The sequence below is a fragment of the Colias philodice genome, chromosome 19 (genome assembly GCF_061535455.1).
Source record: "Colias philodice isolate Cphi_HAF_F1 chromosome 19, ilColPhil1 Martin Lab GWU primary, whole genome shotgun sequence".
Classification (NCBI taxonomy): Eukaryota; Metazoa; Arthropoda; class Insecta; order Lepidoptera; family Pieridae; genus Colias; species Colias philodice.
In genome coordinates, this window is record NC_143104.1 from 10,125,029 (window position 1) to 10,141,818 (window position 16,790).

Genomic DNA, 16,790 nt, shown 5'->3' on the forward strand with positions numbered 1-16,790 from the left:
ATAAAATAACAAAGATGTTAACGTTTTTGTGATTCTATTTAAGCACGCTGTTTCTTTTTCCGTACAAAAAAACTAAGAGATATTGCAAAAAAAATTGATCATCCATCCAATTTATGACCGCGCCAACCGATGCTTAACCTCGATATTTTTATTTGTTGCTATTGGTAGCGGTAAAGGAAATAACCTCATCTCTCAAAATTTTTACTGTTTACCTATCACGTTTCATGAGATACCTGGTGACAGATAAAAACACGAAATCTTAGTAATGAGGTCCTGTCATTTTACATTTACAAATTTATATTTATTCTATGCTAATACTAATATTATGAAGCTGAAGTATCTATTTTAAAAAAATAATTTTCAGTTTGTATTAGTAAGTAGGTACAATAAAACAAACAAAACATTTTCTAATTATGTAATTTCCGATATTATTAATAATTACAATAAATCTTGGCTCCACAGTGAGCTATGAGAATATGGGGTGGGTTCAGTATTTTAGATGAAAGTAAGTAAAATAAAAATTAAATCATAAAAATCTCTATATATCATTTTGATATAAGAAATGATGCAAAAATACACCAACAGTTGTACTGCTATTGAACTTTTGCTTAATTTTTGTCAGTCAACGGTCTATTGCATTTATGTGAGTTATGGTCCCTTAAATCCATTGATCTCGAGTATCGAGGGTCCACAAGTTCTGGTAGTAAACAGGTATTGTAGAATTTAACTAAATGTCCTTCCATATTTTCGAAGAGAATAAAATAATAAAGAGAGTGTGTGCCGAGATAACGTGTCAGAAGTGAAACTTCTTTGGCGAGATTCATAGATACCAAAATCGCCGCCTTACTCCATAACGTGACGGTATTATAATGACGCGACCTTGAAATTTTACTCTCAACGCGTCTAAAGAAGTTTCACTTCAAAAGGCTATTAGCTGTATACAGTTCCAAATTCTGCTCGAAAAATATGTAAACGGTTGTAAAAAAAATATATCAAATTATCGATGGTAACATTGGGTATTTGTTAGTAGCTGTCTCAAAAAACTAATAAATGACACCCATGACGAAAAGATGTCAAATTTTCACCGGCGCCATCTTGGATTTTAGTTCTGACCTCATATTGCGTAATATCCACCCCAAAAACCATGAAAATGACACCCATCACGGAAAGGTGTAAAATTTTCGTCGGCGCCATCTTGGATTACATTTTTGACCTCATATTGGTTAATAGCTACCCCAAAAACCATGAAAATGACACCCATGACGAAAAGATGTAAAATTTTCGTCGGCGCCATCTTGGATTTTAGTTTTGACCTCATATTAGATAATAGCTTCCCCAAAAACCATGAAAATGATACCCATGACGAAAAGATGTAAAATTTTCGTCGGCGCCATCTTGGATTTTTAGTTTTGACCTCATATTGGTTAATATCCACCCCAAAAACCATGAAAATGACACCCATCACGGAAAGATGTAAAATTTTCGTCGGCGCCATCTTGGATTTTATTTTTGACCTCATATTGGTTAATAGCTACCCCAAAAACCATGAAAATGACACCCATGACGAAAAGATGTAAAATTTTCGTTGGCACCATCTTGGATTTTAGTTTTGACATCATATTAGTTAATAGCTACCCCAAAAACCATGAAAATGACACCCATGACGAAAAGATGTAAAATTTTCGTCGGCGCCATCTTGGATTTTATTTTTGACCTCATATTGGTTAATAGCTACCCCAAAAACCATGAAAATGACACCCATGACGAAAAGATGTAAAATTTTCGTCGGCGCCATCTTGGATTTTAGTTTTGACCTCATATTAGTTAATAGCTACCCCAAAAACCATGAAAATGACACCCATCACGGAAATATGTAAAATTTTCGTCGGCGCCATCTTGGATTTTTAGTTTTGACCTCATATTGGTTAATATCCACCCCAAAAACCATGAAAATGACACCCATCACGGAAAGATGTAAAATTTTCGTCGGCGCCATCTTGGATTTTATTTTTGACCTCATATTGGTTAATAGCTACCCCAAAAACCATGAAAATGACACCCATGACAAAAAGATGGCAAATTTTCGTCGGCGCCATTTTGGATTTAAGTTTTGTCAAATTGCTTTACCCCACCAATCCGTTCAACAACCCATAAAAAAAGAGGATCTCAGTCAACATAATTTTTAAAACATAATTTTAAATTACAAATAATTGGAATATGAAACTTATACAGTTTACTCTTATAAAGTATCAAATATTTCAAATCACGAAAACGACAGTATACGCACAATAATCTTTTTCTAATTCGTTTTTATTTTTGGGACGAGGAGCGATACACCCGTCCTTCCAAGAGCGCTTCTGAGCGCGGTCTGACGACCCGCGAGAGCAAAATGTATGAAGAAATCGACAAGTATTTTTAATTTAGCTTATAATTGAAATAAAATTTTGATTTAGATACAAAAAAATTATCACAATCTATAAAGGACTATATATCCCTCAATAATTTATAGGTAAGAAGATAGATTAGGCTTTTAATTTTCTTAAAAGTGTACCGGTTTAGACCCCATTTTTTTGCATTTTATGCGATCATTGTGCTGGGAAAATCGTATTTCAGTGAAAATTTTGTATGACGTCGTACAATTTTTATAAGATGATCGTAGAACTGAATATATTATCTTTAAATTAAGATATTACTTTGTTCTCACGTGTAAGTGCTTTGAGTTAAAATTGTACCGTAAAATAGCGGTTTTTGTTAAAAATCTGTTATAGCACCCTTAAGTAGTTACAATCGTAGAATTCTATTCATTCAGAATCACATCTGTGCATTTTTGGCTCAATAGGGCAGCTGTTAGCCAATGCAGTCGTTGTCATGGTAACGGGACTATGATTGGAACATTGGAACAAAGGGCTTGACCAAGGGCTTGACCAAGGCTTGACCATAGAATTGTGACTATAGTGAGGGTATAATATAATGTTTACAGAAATCGAAAAAAAAATTATCATCAGATAATTGTTTTTAATTATTGTGCAATGCAAATACACAGTCAGAAGTAAAAAAGCAGCCAAGTTCGAGTCGAACTCGTCCATAAGGGGTTCCGTAGGCACGTGAAATAAAAATAAGTAATAACTATGTACTTACGTTAAAAACAACAGACTTCAAAAACGGAAAAGTAAAAAATAAAAAAAAAGATTTGATATTATTAATTACTTACTACATATTTGATATTATTTAGTTGTGCTATTTACTAAAAAGGTTTGATATCGGTGCACGGGCTTAATACCACATGAGTAGAAAGTGTGTTAATACTAAGTGCTTGGTGCTTGGCACCGACTTCAAACCTACCTAATTAGGTACCTACCTAATTAGGTAGGTACTACATATAGGTTTGAAGTGTATTTTTAGTGTATTTTTCAACACGAATCAAACGAGCCCAAAGTCGATAAAGTTGAGTCTATACATATATTACTGAGTTCCTATGGCCACCTTCCGATTCCATCATCAAATCAGCTCTATGTCATGATAATGTTTCATCGCTATCCAATTTACATATACGTTTACAAAATTTCATCTGAATCGGTTACCGGTTAGTGAATCAAAGTTACTTGCTAGATTTCAATTAGGTAGGTAAGTCATCGAGATCAGACAAAAATGCTCATAAAATATAAACTAGCTGGCCTTTCCGAATAAAATTTTTATGGGACCAATTCGACACCATTCCGCATCAAACAAAAAATTATCACGTAAATCGGTTCAGAAACCTCGGAGTAATCGGTGTACATACATACAAAAAAATATACCGGCTGAATTGATACCCTCCTCCTTTTTTTGAAGTCGGTTAAAAAATGATATATGTATTACCTAGTAGCACAATATCACGACAGACACGTATGTATATTGTATGGGTTTGTTTACGGAACCCTAAAAATAGATATAGGCAACGTTCTCAAGGAATAATTTTATCTTATAGGTAAATGCGTCATTTTGGATCTATTGATATAAAAAATGCAATTCATCAGTACTTAATGGTACTTACGCCAATTAATTTAATTATTATCAAATTTTTTTGTCATTAGGTCATTGATATAGAAATTTTGATATAGGTACTTATAGTGTATCGATATACCTTAATAGTTCGAGAGCTATTTCTTCGTCATTAATGTTCCTTATTCATAGGCCTGTAAAAAGTGCGATCGAAATATCCTTAATAATTTCGTTTTTTCTTTTTAAGGTTCGCCATCCTAAAAATATAAGATTTTTTCTAAATTCAAGTTAATTTATAACTATACTTACTTAAGAATTTTTTCTTTCCTGCTCAATAATCATTGCTCATGACTAATTTGATAAAAATATATCGGAACATTAAATTGTATTTAACAACAAAATAGGTACCATAGGTACCAATGGGATGATACTTTTAAACTTAGCTTTAAAACATTTAAATGACCAACGTCGGCGCGCCACCGGCCACGTAAATTTAAAATAGGTTCATGACTTCATGAGTAATGAGTATGTACCTATAACTATTTTTCGTCACATTCGACGCTTGGTCGTAAAATAAGTGCAAAACAAGTGGATTGTACGTCATCGTACGTCCAAGGAGACCCGCCCACGGGCACGGGCACGACCTACCACGTCAATGACTGCTCTTGGTAACGAAAACAATTTCGACTTTAGATACATAACTAAACGTTTAGGACTAAACGTTAATAATTCTCTAATAAGGCCTAAGTAAAGAGAAAATAACATGCTATGGTGATGCTATGTATTTAAATAAAAAATACCTAAGTTTTGTATGTTTACGAAAGCATGATCGATTCTTGCTCAGTTGCAACAAATAAGATAAATTATAATAATTATAATTTATACTTATTTACAAATATACTTATTTACAAACATACTTATTTATACTTATTTACAAATAAGATAAATTATAATAATTATAATTATTTATCTTATTTGTTGTAGGTTACTGAGCAAGAATCGATCATGCTTTCGTAAACATGCAAAAGTTATTTTTAATTTATTTAGGTAAACATGTTATGTTCTCTTTACCTTATTAGAGAAATTGTACATATATACATTGTACACATATCAAATCATATTTTATTCCTTTAAATTCATGACGCTATAATTGCATTTTATGGTTCTGAAATATAAGTACTTAGGCACTTGAGTATAAATTATCATGCTGTTACACAATACATTTTTATAACGCCATTTAATAATGGGATAACAAGGTATTTAACATTTGAGATAAGTATAACATTTAAAATGGAGCTAATAATATTATATTGACGGGCTGTTATTTATCTAAAAACACGCAAGGTTACATTAGTGTATACCTACTGTATAATAAACAAGATTTTACATACAAATACGCTTAGGTATAATTAGAAGAGATTTATGTGTACATAATACAATTTAGAGACAGCTTTTTGAACTTATTAGAAGTTTTAGAAAAAAAGTAACAGAAAAATTGCAAAAAATATATTTTATGTCGCATTGTGAAAAATACTTACCTACATAAACCTACTTACATAAAATTAAAAATAATAGCAACATTTTTTTACTAACCAACTAACTTTACTTAAAAATTTAGTTTTGTATTGTTGAAATACAGAAAAATCTTTTTTTTTCTACATTATCGTAATTCACTGAACTCAAAACAGAAAGAATGCATACTTACATACTTACTGATTCGGTGTGCGTCTATTTAGAATGTAAAATCGATGTAATTGTTTGAAAAAATATGTTAATTTATGTCTCTGGTCATGTTATAAATATGCAAATAGGGTTTACCTTGCTTGTTATTTGAAATTATAGGAAATTATACTAATATGATAATAATCACACAGATAATAATTAATATAAAATTACTGGACCCGTAAAAACTCTGTTTACTACATACCGGTAGGCAAAACTCTACCTAGTAAGCAGAGTTTTCTTATGAGCTATACAATGGACTTTGAACATTATTGCCACGGAACAAGGTTCTAATTTCAATGACTATTTGATACAACACCGATTGGACATTTTTGACGACCTTTCATGAGTCTGTTTATAGTTATAGGAAATATTGAATAAAACGCAAATTCTATATAAATCTTTATTTATTCATCCCATCCCCACAACCCGTGGCTTTCTCTTATTGTCTCTCTATTATCTCTTCTATGTCTTGTAACTGCACTGGCTTCTCCCTTCGCAATCGCCTTCTTCCTCTCCATTTTCTTCTGTCTTTGTTCTAGATTCTTCTTTACCTGCTGCTTCACAACATCTGGTGCTATAGTACTCGCAGAAGTATACGATCTCATAGACCTTACGTCCGACAATGCTTTTTCTATCATCGCTAATCTGTATTTCTGCGAGTTTTTATCTAAATCGCTTCCAGAATCTTCTATTTCTTCCGTTTTATCTTCTGTTTCTTTTTCAATTTTTTCTGTACCTTCTGTAGTTTCTTCTTCGTTATTTACATTTTCGATAGGCACTAGTTTAGGTATTTCTTCGTCTAGATTTAGTTTATTAGTTTTAGCAGCTAGGGTGTGTATAGTTTCATCGTGTTGTATGGACGCTTCGACCTGCAAGAGATAAACAATTCAATTGAATTGTGATAAAGGGGAGGTCGGGGTTAAAACGTGATTATTTATCTTGTATGTAAAAACAAAAACAAAAGTGAAGCTTTCTTATAACTTAGTTATTTTAATAACAATTTTAGTCGAAATGTATTGTGATAAATAAAATTCCACTTTAAGTTACTCTTAGGAAAGTTCACACAATCAAATATGAAACACAAAGAAAAAATCATAAGACAACATTATATTCACTCCCCAGCCATATAAGGACACAAAAAATCGACATTTAACCAAATACATAATACAATTTATATACCTGACGTCTTAGCGTATCGATTTCATCTTCAGACACTTTAGTGGTGATCTCTTCACTCTGTTCACCTTCATCATCACTGCCTTCATCACCGCTCACTTGGAGACCGATGCCCATTTCCTGTAATAGCGAATTTTTATAAAAACCAATATTAATGGTATTATTGAGTACAACATTTAAAAATATTACTGCCGAATTTAGAAAAAAAATACTTTTTAAAATCTCAGACATTTGAATATTTAGATTATTTTTTAAATCGAAATAATTTAAGGTTGTTTACATTGACATTACAAACAACTAGACACAATCGCCTATTAAAATATGGTCGTTAAAATACATATGTTCGAGCGGCGTAGTATAAAACATTCATTCAAATTAGCACCTTATTTCATAACATTAAAGTTGAAAATTCTTTTATATTGCTCATTAATAAACTCTGCCGTAATACGCGTAGGCAGAGTTTCTCTTTAGACAATTTTGGAGTGTGATTGTGTGTCTAGTTCTTTGTTGTACGTTAAAGATTGTTAATGTTTATTTAGAACATACTACACACACATATATTTTATAAATATATGTATTTAAAGAATAGAAAAATATATTTTTTTTTATAATTTTTTTTTAAGACAGAACTAAATCCCATTAACTTCATACATTTGCTTTCCCATCAGGTTGCCTGGTAGAGATTTCTGCTTAGCAATAAGGCCGCCTCTTGTACAAACTATGTATTATTGTTATTTTTTTGTCATAATTCAGTTTGTGCAATAAAGTGTTATAAATAAAAAATGTTGTGTGGTTTTATGAAACCACGGTAAAAGTGAAACTGTTCGAACGGTTCCGAACATTGCTTTGTGTAGCGCATGTCGCGTGTCGGTCGGCTGCCGAGTAGGTATACCAACTCGGCAGCCGCGATACACGCGACATGCGCTACACAGACCAAAAAGTTTGAGACGAGCGATGTAATAAAAGTTTCACTTTAATAAATAAATCTTACCTCCAAAAGCTCATCCTCCAGAACTTTATTCCGTTTATACCCAGAGCAAGCCACTTCAGTATCAAGCCGATCGTCTCTCTCGAGTTCTGAAAATTTCGGGTAATCCTCGCTTTCGTAAGCGAAACGCTTCTTGAAGAACTCGCGGACACAACGCACGTCGCGGTCGAAGTAACTGGCATAAAGGAAATTTATATTTAATACTCTTTATATTTTAATAATTTGATGAATTGAAAAAAAATCTATATCCTCTACTATCTACATAAATAAAATTGACATGTTATATGAATTAAAGTGGAATTATTTTACTTAGCGCTTGGCCTTGATTTGAAAAATATTTTGATTAAAAATGTATGGGAAATATAATTTTGAAGAGTTTTTTATTTATGTACATACTTCTTTTTCCTTGAATAACATTATTTTTTGGTAAATAAGTTATTTTATATGTATAGTCGTACTTCTATTTCCATAAATAATATTATTATTACTACTCAGTCCTTCCCAATCTACCAATCATCCCCATTAAAATAATCTTTATTATTCCAATACCTAAAAGACAAACCAACACACTTAATGCACACTCACAGCTCAGCATTAGGATGCTCCGTGGACACCATCTGCGGAAAGTCAATGATCACGGGATGCCCCTCATCATCGATCATGATGTTGAACTCGTTGAAGTCTCCGTGAATAACACCACAGTTACCAAGTCGCACTATGAGACCCATCAGCTCATCGTAAAGCCACTCTACGTCAGATACTGATGTGACGTGGGTCCTAGAATTTTGTATGAATGAAAAGATTGGAATAGAAAATGAAAAATATGATATGAATTAACATCTGTCGATTTTACCAATGTAGGTTAGAAAGTTAAAAACTATTGTCCCTGCAATTTGTATGAATTTTTTTAATAAATCTGTTGTTTAACCCATTGACCACCGAGCGCCCCGATCGGGGCGCGACACAATAGATTATCTATTGTGTCTGTGATTCCGGGGACTGATGGATTAAACAAGTTTGTGTTTTTTTTAGTGTCTATTATAAAAGCAAATTAATAAGAATACTATTAAAAAATGTATACAATCAATTTAACAGGACAAACCTTTAACAAAATCAAGGTGGAAAATAAATATAAAACATAACATATTATCGTTCAAGAAATTAAATTTCTTTCTTATAACTAGAACTTAATCCCATAAAAAACTAATCACTTACAACGGTCCACCCTGCACTAGCTCCATAACAACGCAATGTCTATTGAAGTCAATCGGCTTGGGCACTGGAAAGCCTCTATCATGCAGTGCCTTCATGTAAGCAAACTCTTTGGTAGCAGATATACGAGAGAGGTAAAGCCAGGACGCGCGGTTCCTGTGCGCGTGGTAGTCGCGCTTGTCCTTTATGTTTCGGAAGCATGTGCGGCCTAGTCTGTAAATTAATTTTTAAAACTATAGTGATTAAAATGTATCGCAAAATGTGTTGCTTAGCGTAAAACATGAAAAAAATCATATAAAGGATATCATCATATTGTGTTTGAATCTATACTAATATTATAAAGCTGAAGAGTTTGTTTGTTTGAACGCGGTAATCTCGGGAACTACTGGTCCGATTTAAAAAATTCTTTCGGTGTTAGAAAGCTCATTTATCGAGGAAGGTTATAGGCTATATATCATCACGCTACGACCAACAGGAGTGGAGCCACGGGGGTGAAACCGCGGGAGCAGCTAGTTTTAAATATAATGAGATTGAGCCTTGTAACTTGATCCTTTTAAAATAAGAGATATGTATCAATGAAATATGCATGTATTGAAAAAGCATACAGTAAATAAATTTATAAGGATACGGATTGGCGTGAAAGGGTGTGGGTTTGAGTCCCGCCTTGTGATCAAATTTTTTCTATTCTTTATAAATTTATATTTATAAAACATTTGAATGCTTTAAAACCAAAAATATCAAATTCAAGCTTTTAGTATACCTACATGTCCCTTTTCAAAAATGTATTTTTTACTACTTAATACCTGTGCAATTTTAAACACAATGGAGTTTTGTCTTCATCTGCAACTGTGTAAATATTAGACTCTTTGCCGACGCCAATCTGATTTCCAAAAGATGCAATGACTTTCCTGTTTGTGAGGGCTTTGAGAGCAAGGTAGTCATAGCCTGCGTTTGTGAGCCGAAAACCATCATCTGTAATGTAAATATAAAGAAATAAAATGGTATAATAGTTACAAGAGAATGCAGTTTAATATGGATTCCAATTTATTTATTAGTTTATTTATTCATATACTTTAGTTTACTTTCAACATGTGTACGAGCAAGCACGTCCAAAGTGCAATAAGGCGCTTTGCTTGCATATTGCGTAACTCAAATTGTTTCCAATATTTTAAACTTTATATTATATTCAAATCAGTTCATCGTCCACGGGCATTAAGAGTACCTCTCGTGACTCATCCATTTTATTACAAGTTTCCGTTTAATACAAGTTTTTTATATTTCAATAATTCATTTATTTAATACTAATTAATTATATACAAATACCGGATAGGCCCGTACAACATGCAATGCATAATTATATCATACAAAGCTACTGATATCTGATTTAGAAGAACTTACAATGTTTTCCTCTTTCATATGTCAACAATCTGTGTTTACATAAATCCTTCATCAATTTGTGAACTCCACCATGTCGTAAGTTAGCGATCGACGCTACTAAAGAACCGGGAACTAATTCGTGATTTTTCATACCCATTTCGACCTTAAAACAAAAGAAATAAACAGGCAATGCTTCCTAACCTTACGGTAAAGTTAGAGGATTGTGTTAGTCACTTACAGCTGTTAAAACACGAAAATCTTCTCCCGTCAAGTAACGCAGAATAGTAACGTCGAGTTTACCCATTTTGAATACTTAAATAGGCTCACTTCTAGAAAATAAACAAATAAAACGTGGTCACAATTCACATCGCCAAATCGTAATATTTTGATTTTTGTGTCATTGTCAAATGTCAAGTGTGACTTGGGAGTTGTGACAGCTGACTTTATTTCTTCGTTGGCAATTCGACTGATCTATTTGCCAGTGTCAAGTTTTAAAAAACTGAGAGCTTATTTTTTTATTTCTTACTCACACATCCTTTGTTATATGAACCCTGATTCCTGAATATCCATGTTTATTTTACGTTTGCATGTAGCTCAATTTTTCAAAATTTGTTACTTAAAAAAGACGATTAATTTTAAACTAGCAACATAGCGTTCCTTGAGTTTGACAAATGACAGTTGACCTTGACATGTTTTGACTTTTGACTTTTAAAATCGAATTGGATTTGGATGGATTTGGACGTCTGGAAGTTTTTAATATTTTGATTTATGTTTAGTTTCACTTATATATTTAGCTATTTTTATGTTCTCTGTTACTTCTTCACTGTAAAATATAATAATAATGGCATTAAAAGGTTTTAAAACTGGAACTATAAGTTTAGACGAGCCGCGATCTATTTATTATGCAGGGCAGGTGCTCACGGGCAAAATTCAATTCGAATTGGATGAAATGTTAACATTTACAGGTACCTTTTGATTTACTTTCACATTATTATGTTATATATCACAAAAATATTTAATTTTAACATTTATTTGTTACAGCCATCAAAGTTGCATTCATTGGCCAAGCTATCGTGAAATGGTCAGAATATCAAACTGAAAAATATTCTGGTGTTGAAAGGACTAGAGAGATAGAATATGGTGGCCAAGAACTGTACTTCAACTTTGAACAATGTCTATGTGGTGGATCTGGTTTGTATTCATATCCATAAATAAAAGAAATATTGTAAAATAACTACTATCATCTATTAAATATCACTTACTATAGACTTCTTTATCTATCTCGTACATAATATCTGCTAATTTATTGACCACTAGCAATAAAAATATAAATACTTATATTCTTCCATGTAATTTGACCATCACCTTTATATTTACCTATTACTGCTTGCAGTAGAAAAAATTGCAAATAGGTAATAATTGTTAAATTTTAGAGACTAGTTTCAAATTTATACAAAAATGGCTAGGTATGTTTATATATACCTTTACTAGATTTCCGCCCGCGGCTTCGCCGCGTTTTCAAAGGAAAACCCGTATAGTTCCCGTTCCCGTGGGATTTCCGGGATAAAACCTATCCTATGTGTTAATCCAAGTTACCCTCTATATGTGTGCTAAATTTCATTGTAATCGGTTCAGTAGTTTTTACGTGAAAGAGTAACAAACATCCATACATCCATACATCTATACTTACAAACTTTCGCCTTTATAATAGTATTAAGATAAGATGACTTTAATTTGTAACATTTCAGTAACCACTCTACCACCTGGCCCTCAGTCTATAAACTTCTCCTATCTAATACCAAGCAATGTGCCGTCATCCTTTCAAGGGGCTAAAGGCCAGGTTAGATACTCTGTAAGGGCATATCTTGACTATCCAGACACTACAAGGGACGAACTTGTCGCTGACTTTGATGTGATTGCTCCCTTGGACTTAAATACTGTGGATTGTATTAAGGTATATTTTTCTTCACTTAATTTAGTCACTAGTATGTATATAGCATTAAGTAAGTCAGGCTTGCTTATTTTATAAAATAAAAAAATACATAAGGCAAAAATAGGCATATGAGCATATAATTCCAAGCTTGTTCTAATTGTTGTGATGTTTTTACTGTGTATAGAATATACGTTAATTAGACCTTAATCAAGCAATGTGGCCATATTATGTAACCATTATTTCCAGTTCTTAATTGGTGTTGATTACACTCAATTAATCATATTGTCATTGTAATATTTGGTTTTTAAAATTGTATATAATTATTATATCATCTAAATATGAAATCTACCTCTTTATTAAAAACATAATAATAATAACTGACTGAATGTGGAACGTCAATAATTTTTGTCAATTTTCTCCATAAAGATGAACACACACTAATTCAAGCCAAATGCGTTGAACAAATATATACATAGTATATGCTTTAATTGTGTATTTTATTTCTTTTAATCGTGTATTTCAGACCCCAATAGCAATGGAGTTTGAGGAAGTATCAAGTTGTAATTGTTTTTGTGAAGATGAATTAATAAATATTAAATTTCAAGCGCCGGTGTCTGGTTATTGTCCTGGACAGATAATGAATATCCAAATAGATTCGCAGAATGACACTGGTTCTGAAGTTACCAAGATTTTGTTTCAAATAATAAAGGTAAGGATTTAGTTTGAACAAGATGGAGCAGGTTTTTTTATACAAGGAAAAGTAGAAATGGCATTTACATTGTCTCAAACCTAATAAATTATATACTAAAACCTTCCTCGAGGATTACTCTATCTATTAAAAAAAACGCATTATTTATTTTAAGACATTATTTTTAATCCCTGGGGTTGTTTTAAAAATCTAAGCATTCCGACACACAGATGCTGGAAAGCGGCTTTGTTTTATATTATGTATTTGTAATCTATTATGGGCTGATTTTTCAATCCTTGGTTAACACTTATTCGTCGAATAATGTATAAAACTACCATTTTAAAAACGTATTCTAATTGCTCGTATTTGACAGTTTACGTGACATTTTAATATTATCGTGTAATACTTTATTTGATGGATAAGTTTTATCCAAGCATTGAAAAATCGACCCTAAAGTTAATAAAAAATGATGTATATTTAAACAAGATTTTCAAATTGCAGAAGGAAAGATACCACTCTCAACAGCCAATATCCACATATATACCGCCAGAAGAAATTCTATACACCATGGCACAAGGCCCCATCCTGGCTCATACGAAACGTAGCTTTACTTGCCAGATGCGAGTGCCCAATATTATTGCGTATAATCTAGAAAACTGTCGGATTATTGATGTCGCGTATTTTTTGAAGGTTAGTATTATAGCTGAACTGCCCCCTAGTCAAGTGGCTTTCAGTTAGCGTAGCGTTCAATAGAATAGACTACGAATGTATGAGTATGTATCTACAGCTTACGTCAATCTCATACATTCGTAGTCTATTCTATTGAACGCTACGCTAACAGAAAGCCACTTGACTAGGGGGGCTGGTGATCATATTTTGTGCTCAATTTTTTTGCAATAAAGATGAAATAAATTTTAATTATCTAGAGTTGTAAATATATTACAAAGCTGAAAATGCATGTTGAAAAATTCTCATCTGAGAAGCGACAAATAAATAAAAAATGTAGCAATATTTATAGACTATTGCTCAAAAAATGTTAACCATGAAATACAAGGTTTTATTCTTTACACAAACAGTACAATATTTTGTACTTCAAGCCACACTGTATATGTGCAAAAAATAATTTTCAAAACAATGACGTTTAAGAATAAATTAAGACGCATAAGTATGAATATTTAACGGCGTAGGAAAAAAATTCGTTATTGCTTAAATATTCATGATGAATAAACACTTGCAAATATTGTATATAAATAGGCAAAAAAACCTCGATAACAACTCTATTAATAATATATGGTACATATTATTTAAAATTGTTCATTTTCAGGTAAAACTAAAAATGTCTGGCTGCATCGACGATGTTGAAGATGAATGCGAGTTCTGCATCGGTTTAGTGCCTTTACAAGAAACGGTCGAAGGAACATACACACATCCTATGTCCTTTTTACTCCCGGAAGCTCCCGTTCCAATAATACAAAATACACAAACAATTCCAAATAACTCATATCCTTTACAAAATGTTGCCAGTCTAAATCAACAAAATGCATATCCACAAAATACAGTGTGCCCTGTACCTGTTCCTAATGTTGCTAACCTAAATAATCAGCCTAATTATGTCATCGGTTTTAAAGTACCGGGGTTGCCAGACGCAAATGCAACTACTTATCCAATGAATGATAATCAAAATAGATATTCTAACGAATATCCTAAACCATCTGCCCCACCAATGTAAGCTTAAGAGATTTTTATATTTTTGTATATTTTACATTTTTTTTTTTTAATTTTATAATAGTATATTTTACGTACAAATGTATTGTAATGCTTTGGCTCTTATTTAGTGCCTTAATATTAAGATGCAAATTTTTTGAAAATTTGTATTTTAATACTGAATGAATGCGTGTATATTTTATAGAGATCGCTTATTTTTATAAAGAGTATACTCAAATTATTAGCTTGTGAAGATTTTTTATAACTTTCTAAAGACATATTATATAATTGACGTTTAACGTTTTTTAGATTTAAATATTAGACAAAATGCCTACCTATATAAGAAATCGCACTATGTATACATGCTTAGAAATTGATTACAAAAATAGTAAGAGCTAGCGCGCACGAGCAACTTTGTCTCCGCAACTATTTTGTCTCTCCCATCAATTTGTATGGGGAGTTGCGTCGCTACGTGCGCGCACTTTCATACTAGCCCATAGGTGGGAGAGACAAAATAGTTGCGGAGACAAAAAAGTTGCGGTGACAAAGTTGCTCGTGCGCGCTAGCTCTAATAAACAAGTACATTTTACAATTAAGAAATGGAAGTTTAAAATTTTTAATTTTTTTCAATTTTTGGAATCTTTAAAAAATACATTAATTACTGTATGTGTATTAATATTTTTTTTTAGAATATACGGGGTTGTATAGTCACGAAGTGATTAAATATACCTACCTACATATAACTGTTATAACATAGGTTTATTTTTTTTAAGTGCCATTTACTATTATTTTTTCAAAGTTTCAGTTAGTCATTACTCATTAAGTCTGTTTTAAAAACTGTTACAAGTTTTGAACTTATTTTATTTTTTTATGTTTTAAAAGATATTTGTTAAATCATTAGATAATCTCATATGAATTTATGTAATTATTAGCTTTCCGCCCGCGTTTTCAAAGAAAAACCCGCATAGTTCCCTTTCCCGTCGGATTTCCGGGATAAACCCTATCCTATGTGTTAATCCAAGTTACCCTCTATATGTGTGCTAAATTTCATTGTAATCGGTTTAGTAGTATTTGCGTGAAAGAGTAACAAACACACACATACACATCCTCACAAACTTTCGCATTTATAATACATACTAGATTTCCGCCCGCGGCTTCGCCCGCGTTTGCAAAGGAAATCCCGCATAGTTCCCGTTCCCGTGGGATTTCCGGGATAATAACTATCCTATGTGTTAATCCAAGTTACCCTCTATATGTGTGCTAAATTTCATTGTAATCGGTTCAGTAGTTTTTACGTGAAAGAGTAACAAACATCCATACATCCATACATCCATACATCCATACATCCTTACAAACTTTCGCCTTTATAATATGTATTAGATTAGTAGTATACTTACTGGTTAATAATCTCAAGCTCTTCATTTTTTAAACAATAAAACATTGCAGTATTTTGGATCATGCAAATTGATTCTGAAACTATTTTATTTATAATAATATAATATTATGCATTTTTCAACTAAGTTACAGAAAATTACCCGAATATATAAATTAAACACATACATGATAAATTGGTGCTGTATATTTATATTTTATTAAAGCTCTAAGCAAAACTCAAAAAATAATACTTAATGTAAAATCAGCATTTGTGATTGTTTATTTTATATGGATCAAGTATTCTTTTAAAAAAATATTCAATGTACAGTTTTGACTTTCCTACGATTTTATTATATGTATAGATAATTTTGACAATGTGTTGTTGAATATTTTAATGTTTGAAATATATTGTTTAAGATGTTAATGATAATAATACATATTTTATTCTTACATCGTTGTTTTCTTTTACCCATTTTTTGTCTTTGTATAATATAGTTATAATCACAGTTATAATAGCTGTTCGGCCCGGCAACTGTTATTTTTGGAGTCTTCTCAAGTCTACAGTTTATGACTTTTTACGGTAATCGCTTATCCAAAGAGAACCAAATAAGTCATTGTAATCCGTACAGCTT

General features: G+C 32.0%; 2 protein-coding genes across 2 annotated transcripts; one reads left to right on the forward strand and one right to left on the reverse strand.

Annotated features, from left to right (window-relative positions):
* Positions 1–6,092: 6,092 nt before the first annotated feature.
* On the reverse strand, positions 6,093–10,859 carry RIOK2 (RIO kinase 2). The gene is made up of 8 exons (XM_089707357.1): positions 10,698–10,859; positions 10,481–10,622; positions 9,886–10,054; positions 9,086–9,295; positions 8,456–8,647; positions 7,874–8,045; positions 6,886–7,002; positions 6,093–6,575 (listed from the first exon to the last, which is right to left on the reverse strand). The coding sequence occupies exons 1-8, from the start codon at positions 10,761–10,763 to the stop codon at positions 6,111–6,113; spliced, it is 1,533 nt and encodes a 510-aa protein (XP_089563483.1). The 5' UTR covers positions 10,764–10,859; the 3' UTR covers positions 6,093–6,110.
* Positions 10,860–11,171: 312 nt separating this feature from the next.
* On the forward strand, positions 11,172–15,918 carry LOC149480158 (arrestin domain-containing protein 1-like). The gene is made up of 6 exons (XM_089707260.1): positions 11,172–11,424; positions 11,501–11,650; positions 12,208–12,413; positions 12,916–13,101; positions 13,582–13,770; positions 14,405–15,918. Exons 1-6 carry the CDS (start codon positions 11,301–11,303, stop codon positions 14,807–14,809), a joined length of 1,260 nt encoding a protein of 419 aa, XP_089563386.1. The 5' UTR covers positions 11,172–11,300; the 3' UTR covers positions 14,810–15,918.
* The last annotated feature ends 872 nt before the right edge of the window (positions 15,919–16,790 follow it).